The sequence below is a fragment of the Alosa sapidissima genome, chromosome 8, assembly GCF_018492685.1.
Source record: "Alosa sapidissima isolate fAloSap1 chromosome 8, fAloSap1.pri, whole genome shotgun sequence".
Lineage (NCBI taxonomy): Eukaryota > Metazoa > Chordata > Actinopteri > Clupeiformes > Clupeidae > Alosa > Alosa sapidissima.
Genome location: NC_055964.1, coordinates 3,305,575 through 3,315,318, shown reverse-complemented (window position 1 = coordinate 3,315,318; position 9,744 = coordinate 3,305,575). Strand labels below are relative to the sequence as shown.

The 9,744-nt window shown below is 40.4% G+C and overlaps 1 protein-coding gene across 5 annotated transcripts in view; it reads left to right on the top strand.

The window, feature by feature from the left end:
- Positions 1 to 2,754: 2,754 nt before the first annotated feature.
- Positions 2,755 to 9,744, top strand: part of LOC121716056 (2-oxoglutarate dehydrogenase, mitochondrial-like) — a 40,122-nt gene continuing 33,132 nt past the window's right edge. For 4 of the 5 annotated variants that reach the window (XM_042102212.1, XM_042102211.1, XM_042102209.1 and 1 more), the window contains exons 1-2: positions 2,755 to 2,909; positions 4,494 to 4,889. In XM_042102212.1, the coding sequence (XP_041958146.1) occupies positions 4,665 to 4,889 (225 nt within the window). In that variant the 5' untranslated portion in view covers positions 2,755 to 2,909; positions 4,494 to 4,664. Of the gene's footprint in view, positions 2,910 to 3,504; positions 3,639 to 4,493; positions 4,890 to 9,744 lie in introns of those variants that run through there. The other variant, XM_042102210.1, reaches the window with a different exon arrangement.

Genomic DNA, 9,744 nt, shown 5'->3' with positions numbered 1-9,744 from the left:
AGGGGCGATCACGAATAAGTGCAAAAAACAATGGGGGTCTATGGAGCTAGACGGCTAAATGTGTCGCTTTCACCTTGTTGTCGTTGAAAAATCGAAAATTGGATTGTGGTTTCTACAAGATCAATATGGATTATAGGTCAAAAGTTGAATGAACGAGTACTTACGTCCTTTCAATTTCTTACAGGTTAGGTCGTTGTTGCCCACTAGCTTTCTGCTAATGAATGACGTCATTGACACATTTGAAAAGGCTTTTTAGAACAAATAAGTGACTCAAAAAATATAATACTCAGCGGTGTGTATTTTCTCTGCCCCCTCTTTCGCATGCAACATTCAAATTTCTGGGCAAAAAATGATATCCCGAGAAATGTGGATTTGAGGGGTACAGCTCCATAGACCTAGTCTAGAAATCTAGACGCGCTCCTAGCGGCAGCAGGCTAGTCTAGCAACTCTCCGTTGGCTTGTGAGCTCCAGAAATCGAAACTCAATCAGGCCAATGAAATCGTGTATAGAGTCGTTAGGTGGGCTTAACATAATGATTGATGGCAGAGTTGCAACGGTTTGGCTTGAATTCCCTGCTACTTGAAAACAAATAGGATGGATGTTGCTGTTAGCGAACAGTGTGACACGAGTTAAGCTTTTATTAAGTTGGCAAACGTTTGAACTAGCCAACTAGCTCCGCTGGTGGAAAACACATGGGACTCATAGCGCTGCCGCTGTCCTATTGCGTGCAGAGGGAATTTGAAAGACAACTGATTATCCCGCCCCTCGGACTGAGCACTGCGAACGGTGAGTGCCCAGACCCTACATTTTAATGTGGGTCTGGCTCGTCAGGCTACCATAGACCTCCATTCATGCAGCACTTATTCGTGAGCGCCCTCATGTGGAACCAGAAAAGGAACTGCAACCAGTTTAGAAACCGGAAGTTTCCCGAGCTGTAGGCTGTAGGTTACGGCTGCATGATTTCATTTGATAGGGTAGATAGGGGGAGGGGGGTAGAGATTACCTACGCTGTGTGCCGGTGGTCAGCATGTGGTCAGCGCGTTCCCGAGTGCAAGCGGGCACGCAAACTCTTATGAAGCCAAATGCATGACTGTTTGTAACTGTTTGCTTTTCTTTTTGTTGTGCTTTTTACTGAGGGCATTCATATTAATCATTGATATCAATTGCAACAGCCAGAGAAATAAAAATCAATTTTTACGAAAAGGAGGACCTTTGACCTACACGCAATAACCACTAATGATGACTAATGATGCATATATAACGTCGAGCACTACGTTAAGCAGCGCTTCCGTAGCACTATGGAGAAGAAGTCGCTGTGCAAAACACATGAATTGTGCCAGTAGCATCGCCGATTCGAATCTGGCATGATGCTGTGGCTGTCACCTGTTAATTTTACGCTATGCTGTCCGGTGTCCAGTATACGCAATCGTGAGTGCGTGCGTGCGTGCGGGCTGGCACGTGCGATCTCTTATGAAGCCAAATGCGTGACTGTTTGTAACTGTTTGCTTTTCTTTTTGTTGTGCTTTTTACTGAGGGCATTCACATTAATCATTGATATCAATTGCAACAGCCAGAGAAATAAAAATCAATTTTTACGAAAAGGAGGACCTTTGACCTACACGCAATAACCAGCGTCACAAGACTCTAATAATGCATATAACACCGAGCGCTAGGTTAAGCAGCGCTTACGTAGCACTATGGAGAAGACGTCGCTGTGCAAAACACATGAATTGTGCCAGTAGCATCGCCGGTTCGAATCCAGCATGATGCCGTGGCGGCAGCTGTCACCATTACTTTTACGCTACGCTGTCCGGTGTCCGGTGGTCAGCGCAATCGCGAGTTCCCCACAGAAAACTGAAACACAGTTTTCTGTGAATCTCGAGAACCGTACGGCCTAGGAGGACCAACTTTTTTGTATGTTGGTCTTAAGGGGCCATGTCAACCCATCCCATTACCACTTATTTCATGTATAGCGCCACCTAGTTAAAAATTAAAAAGCAAAAAATCACACACATACACACACCCATACACACAGAACACCCATAAGTATTTCTAGACTAAAATATTGCAAAGCGATTTGGTTACTTTATTTGTCTTGCTTTTATCAGTTGTAACATAGTCAAAACGTTAAGAATGTCATAACAGAACATGAAATAATAACTTAGCTGCCACACTTAGAAGCTAGCTATTCTAGCTAACGTTTATCGTAGCTCATAGTGCTAGGGCTAATGTAACTCGTCAGTTTGTACGTTGCCCAGTGAATAAACTTACTTCTTAGGCCTACATGTCTTAAGTTAAAGAATTGAAAGAAATGGGAAATAAAAAAACTTGAACGGTATTATCTGTTTACATTCAGATCTTGCCAAAGACTTTGCCTAAGTGCTATCTGCCGTCCTGTTCAGAGTCTATGGTTGCTATAGCAACCGCTGCTGTGCTTCATACACTGAGGAGATAAGCATGCAATTGTGGTTGAAATACTCCCGAAACACAAAGAAAACAAACCAAAATATATCTATGCAAGAACATGGGATGTTGTTGTATTCCAAACAATAAGCCAACAGTCGTGGAAGGGCATTACTACGGTTAAATCTCACTATAATCTCCTAGCTGTGCGATATGTCCCATTACAACCCATTGATTTGATTCGTGTTCTTGCCGTCCACTAGGCTATTTTGCTGTGGCGCGAACAAAACGTGACGTCACTTGCAAGGGGTCAATTAGAGGGCCCGTTTTGGCAAAATCACTCTCTGAGTGACGTAAACGTTCGTATCACTGCTTCTTCTTTCAGTGAGTCTGGTGTGTCACACTTGTTTCACTTGCTCCAACTGGGGGGAGTTGAGGCTGCTGGGAACTGGTGTTGTGGGAACAGCACTAGAGAACCCTTCAAGGTTATCTGTGCGTAAATACCTGTGAGTAGTCATAATAGTATCACATTCAGGACTAAAAGCAGGCTGATTTGCATGTTAGTTTGACGACGTAGTACATCACAGCATTTCTAGCTGGCTAATGTTAGCTAGTTAGCTTCGTCCGCAGGGGACATTAACGTTAGTTTGAACGTTTAATGCCAGTTGGTAACTTGACTGCAGTGGGCTCTGTTTGTGGATTTTTGTTCCTTTTGTTAGATAACGTAGCTCAAAAAATGTGTAATGCATCTATGTTGTTGTGCATGACTCGTATGTTCACGTTGTTAACTTACATCAATTAACATTGCTTGGGGCAACACCAGCGCTTGACGCTCTTCCTGTGAAGAACATCTGACAGTAGCAAGCAGCGAATGGTTTACTTTAGCCCAGTGTTGCTGAAACGTTAACGTCTTAATGCCTTTGTTTGTACTTGACATGACGGGAGGACTTGCGTAGCTAGTAGGCTACGCTAACATTTTGAAAAGACCCATGTTTAGCGAAGGACACAGTGATTGACATTTCTCGTGTCTTTTAGCCTTCCTTTTCGGAGGGACATGAAAATAGGGAACCAATGAGCTGCGAGATAAAATGGAGTGGGCGGGCCTGGGCAGAGCTAGTCTCACGTGAAGGGGAGTGGGGAACATTTGTGGTATGGACACAAGGTCAAAACATGAACAAAACAGGCGTGGGGTGTTGGACTGATTCCTTTTAGTTCTCCCCTACAGGCATTCGCAAGTGAGTATTTATCTGGTTTGGTGGTGATCCTTTATAACACCCCTGGTTAGACCAAATTCCAAGCATGAAACGCATGTTATAACGATAGGTTAGCAGTTGATGCTACATAACGTTATGCATTACTTTGCTCTCCATTGAGAGATTTGCGAAGTTAGCTGGTGAGAAATCATAATGTGAAAAGCAAGTCTGAAATACTTGTATTTTCATTTACAATTTAACATAAAATACTGTCTTCGCTATAATGTTTAACGTTATAGTTCAGTTTGAACAACGTTTGAACAGCACGCCAACTAGCAATTGTTTCCTGGACCTTGGTTGACGTTCTCTTTTTAATTATCATCAGCTTCAGTTTTCATGTATATGCCATGGCCATGTTGATCGATGTAACGTTTCATAATTTGATGTCATGTGTTTCTGCGGAAGCGCTTTTCCATAGAATAACTAAAGTACTTGAGCCATAGGCAATTTTGTCCTGCGTTTTCTTTCTCAAGTGTGTCTCCTAGTCGTGTATTCTGATCGTGGCTTAGCTGTTCCGCACTTGAAGTAGAATATTGATTCAATATGTAAGAGTACATGACACATAAATTATATATATCATTTATTTACAATTAAGCGCACAATGTGTTTAAGTACAGTTGACCACTGTGTCTAAGCCAAAAAACAAAAAAGAGATCTCCGTTTTAAGAGAAAGATGCTTCATTTGTTGTGTTTTGGTTTCTTCATTTGTTGTGAGTTTATCTTTGGGTAGTGAGTGTCTTTCTGACTTGGGAGTCATTGCCTGGTCATTATTAACTTAAGCTCACTTTGTCTATGGATGATTGAGGGATTAAACTGTTCATATTATATCTCCCACAGGTTCCAAATTTAAAACCAGAGGACAGGCACACACACCCACTAAAAGAAGGTGCCTTTGAGAGACCAGCTTTGTTTTGACGGGAACTAAAGCAACATCCGCCTCGTTGTCTGTCCAGACAGAACAGAGGTTGGCTTGCAGTGTTGAGTGCTGTGATTGTATAAAGGACTACAATGCATCGTTTAAGGACTTGTGCTACAAGGCTGCGGCCAATCACATCCTCTCAGACTGCTCAGAGCTCATCACAGCAGAGGCCAGCCGTTCTCAACAGGACACTACAGTCAATCAGGCGCTACACTGCACCTGTGGCTGCTGAGCCATTTCTGAACGGGACAAGTTCAAACTATGTGGAGGAAATGTACTATGCATGGCTTGAGAATCCCAAGAGTGTTCATAAGGTAGGTAAAGTATGGAATACAGAAAATTGGAGACAGTCTCACCAGCTCCCTGTCCTCTTGCACCCTACCAGTTGCTTGTGATTGTTTACCCACACTATACCAAACTGTACAGTATAAAGAGAACTGACGCTATGACGTGGTGTTGCATAGTATTGGCTTTCTTAATCAATTTTAATATCTAGAGACTAGAGATTTATTTTAACATCGGTTTCCTCTATAAATTAGAGCCGCAGTTACCTTCACAGCCTGCATTTAAAATCCCTAAAGTCACAGACGTGTCTTTGTTTTACTTTTGAGGCAAATAAACATTAATCTTTTGTTGCCAGCCTTAGGACATACAAGGATACAAGGAAGTTTGTCACATGCATATAGTTACTGGAAGTAAGAAATGCAGTGAAATTATGTCTGGTGTCAGCCTATTTGTGCAAAGTGGGGGGGGGGGGGGGTAAAAAGTGCAGTAGAAGAGGGGTTTAGTAGATTATGTGGCAAGGGCTGCATAAGAAAGGTGAGGGAGGATTGGAGGGGCACCAACAAGGAGCACCCAAGAGCAACAGGGGCAAGGAAAAACTCCCTTACCAAGGAAGAAACCTTGGGCAGATCCACGGCTCAAGGGGCTAACCCAACTGCCAGGGGTCTTGGTGTGTGTGTTGGGGGGATGACAGGGGAGATGTGATATAACATGAAGCATATACTGAGGTTTTGTCTCACTATTACACCTGACTGGTTTGTGTCATGCGGCTAAGCTGCTACCTTGCAGAGAAACATGTTCAAACCGCTATAGCCGACATTCAAAAGCAATTGATTATGTAGATACGACGCCATATGTCACACGCAAGGCTGTCAATGCCACTTCAAAAGATTGTTTAGAAACAGAAATCACTATCAAGAAATCGTAATGTCACAGTGACAAACTTGATTTTTAGAAAGTATCTTCACATTGCAGAATCAATCAATCATTTCCTCTGTTAAGGAAGTTATGTTTTCTGTGTGGATTGTCAGTTTGCAAGTCTGTAAGCAGGAATGTGCAAAGATTACTTTCTCTATTTTAATGATTCTTGGTGGAAAGGTGTTGCATAATGTCATAGAAGAATCTATTAAGTTTTGGTGCAGATCAGTCGGACAGGTTGGCTCAACCAAATCAGTTTCACTTTTACTATCATTGCATTTCACTTGACAGTTCTTCTCTCCAAATAATTTATTTTCATGTACAATTTTGTATCCTGTCAGTGAATTCATTACTTTGCAGTTTTGCAAATGCATTTTTTCCCCCAAGCATTTTTACTTATTTTAAAACTGTGTAATAAGGTCTGTACCTAATAATATACTAAGAACAAAGCATGATAGATGATGTAGCCTGATTTGCAAAAATACAAAACAAAAATGATATATTGTGCTACCCTAAATCATTGGATGGAAATTCCTTATAATATGACGACCTTATTGGTGACTTTTTTGAAAAGTTCATTTTTTAAGGTTTTTGTTAAAGTTTACAAAGTTCTAAAATGAAAGTAGATACACTACATAATATACAACATAATATTTATATAATTGCAAGATTAATTTTATGCCATTTATGTATCATTGCATGTAAGGGAGAGGTAAACATGTCTGCCATTCTTCATTCTATTGACTATGTAATTGACTTTTAGGTCTACAATATGATAATGCCAATTACATTGCTGGAAAACCTTTACCAGTATCATTGTCAGATTCATTATATGCTCATATGAAGCACAGATGACCACACATTTCGTTCCCACTAGCTACTACGTAGTTCAGTGATCTGATCTGGGACTTTAGTTGGCTAGTTTCAAAACAAAACTCCAGTGCATCTTTAATTGTAAAGTATTGGCTCAACATCTGTTGTTTAAATGTGCTATGTAAATAAATTACCTTGACCTTGACTGTAAGTAACTAACACACAGCTTGTAAGAATGATTTTAAAGCAAAGTAGCATCTTCAAGACTTGTTTTATATTGTGCTATTCTTGTTTGTATGCTCTCCATGTATCAAGTATGTTTCATAAATTTCACCCAACAATATTAATTGTGCAGCCAACTAGCTACTTTACTTCATATTGACATAACAAATTAGGGCTGGCCCGTACCTGTATGATCTTAATTAACTAGCTGACTTTATAATTGATCAATGCAGAACTTAATCAATGTCCAAACGGATTTAATTGCAGCCTTTTATTGTGACCATTTGATGTGAAGATTGTGATTTGAATGCTGAAATAGTTTATTTTGTAACTTGAACATTTCTAGCACACATCCTCCACACTCTGTAGAGCTCTATTGACCTTGGGAAAGAAAAAAAGTTCAGCATGTGACCTTTGCATTGCAAGGTCAAATTGTTTGAGATCTTCTGAGTAAAAATAGCATACAGCAGCACAGCCATAAAAGCATGTCACAATGTCACCTACTCTACATGTTACTGCCAGCAAATTAGACGTTTTGTATTTAACCAAAGCACAAAACAACAATGTCCTGTGTAACTACAGCCTGATAAAGTACTTTTTGTTTTACCTTCCAATACAATAACTTGAATAAATTGCTGGTATAATAGAATGTAGTAATGCAGTGTAAATATCGATGTGGTGTGGATTGGTAGTTGTACCGAGTAGCAAGTTTTGAGGCGAATTCTAACTCTGGCCTACCACACTGCTTGAGCATTGCATTAGTATACTTGATAAGTTGGGCCTAATAAAACAAGCAAACAGTATGTTACCTTCATTTTGTAATGATGTGTAATGAAAGTTTGAATACACATGTATACATATTGGGCCAGTTTCCCTTGCACTGTATGATCTTTTTAGGTGTGCTTGTACGATGGACATACTGTATGCTGGATTTTTGGTTGATTTGACCATCAGTTAACTTTGAAACAGGCACTTTACTTTAGATAGACAATAGCAATACGTCATAGGAGTGATTAACGTCAAAAAATCTAGACTGGAGTAAATCAACATTTGACACCTCCGATATGTTAGTGTTCTAAAGACGTCAAATAGCCCCTTATAGTTACATAGAGCATATAGTTATAGAGCAACTTGCAGGCTGATTTCAAAACTGAATTTATACATAATCTTGTCTGAAAATGTCTTTTTGAAAATGTGTATGTACAAATTGATGTTTTACAAAACCTGTGAACAGTAATTCAGAAGAAAGTGTACCCATTTTAAGCAGGCTTCTAAATATGCCTCTCCCACCCACAAATGCATCATATTACGTAGGAAAAGGTAAACATCTTAAATTGGTGCTTGAGCTCTGCTGTCATTGCGGGTGTAGTTACTAGTCTGGGGTGTGTTTCCCAAAACCATAGTTGCTAACCTGTTAGCAACTTAGTTGGTTGGCAATGGGAAATTGCATTGCAACCAACAAAGTTGCTAACTTAGTAAGCAACAATGGTTTTGGGAAATGCACCCCTGAGTAGTGGTTCATAATGGTCAATCATTGTGTTTTGGTTCTAGCCTGTCGATATATCATGTCCACCATTTTCCTAAGAAAGGCAAGGGTTTTCCTGCTTGGGTGTGTTTTGTGCAGGTAGCCTAAATAGAGGGGACTTCACCGTCTCATCTGTCACAAAACGGTTACGTGCAGATTTATTAAGTTAAACGATATCAAGATAATGTCAATAGATGTAGACACAGTGTTAGCCACTGTTATCACTGAGTGATTCACCAAAACTCTAGGGGCCCTATCATGACAATCAAAAGCGTATCGTCACTCGTCAAAAGCTTATTCAAATTTAGTAGGATGTCCAGTCCACATTGGGAGGGTTTTCCTTATCAAACGTGGGTGGTTCCTAGGTTTTTTAATCAGTCATGGGTGTGTTTGGGGCGTAACATCATTTAAACCAATGAGAATGACATCTGTCATTCCCTTTAATGGCGCAAAGCGCAATGTGAAATAAATGCATCGGTATTTTGACATTCAACGGTGCATTTGAAGGAGGCTGCTCGCGAGACTCTATGGAATAGTCATTCCACTAAACCATGCTTTACTAAAAACCTAGCATATAGTAGCCTTCACGCATTTGCACTCCTCTATTATTTGAACTTATTGGCAAAGTGAAACTAACTTCACCATGATGTCAGTCAATGACAAGACAGTTATATGCAGTTACTTTCACTATTGACTGACAATGGGTTACCATCGAAAACATAGATTGGAAAAAGCAACACTTATCCTAATATTGCTCAAATGACTGAATAAAAAAACATTTTTTTATTCAGTCAAAACAAACAAAACATATCCTGCAGAGGAGTGGCTTATATCTCGGGACAGTCAGCAGCTGTGCTCCATACGTGTCTCTCGCCTCTCCCCTAATCACTTTTAACCGTCATTACCAATTTGCAAATGATGGTGAATAACTACTCATCATGAGATGTACAGTATTTCATAATATCTTTATTCTAATTATGTTTCCCATTATAATCGTGCAATTTGTATTTTTTTGCATGGACGTGTGCTGTTGTGCGTTCATGGATGATAGAAGGATGGTGCATTGTGTACCCACCCGAGTTTTACGCCATGCGCCAGGGTGCAAAATATGGCCCTAGGCCGCTCTCCTGCCCGTCGTTCCTTCCCCATTTCTCTCCCTGGCCCCTATCTCCGCCTAGGTTGCTCATAATTAAAGGGCGGTGGCCTGTATCCAGGATCCATTACACCATTCATTGAACTTGACCTGTTTACCCTGTTACCTCAGTTCCGGTTAGTGGTTTATTAATTCAGAAGTTACAGAAGAAGTTCAGAAGTTCGCACAGCGAAGTTTTAGTTTAGTCAGATTTTTTTTTTTTTTTTTTTTCACATGTCCAAATTTCCGTCAAGGATTCCCGGGACACTGAAAGACC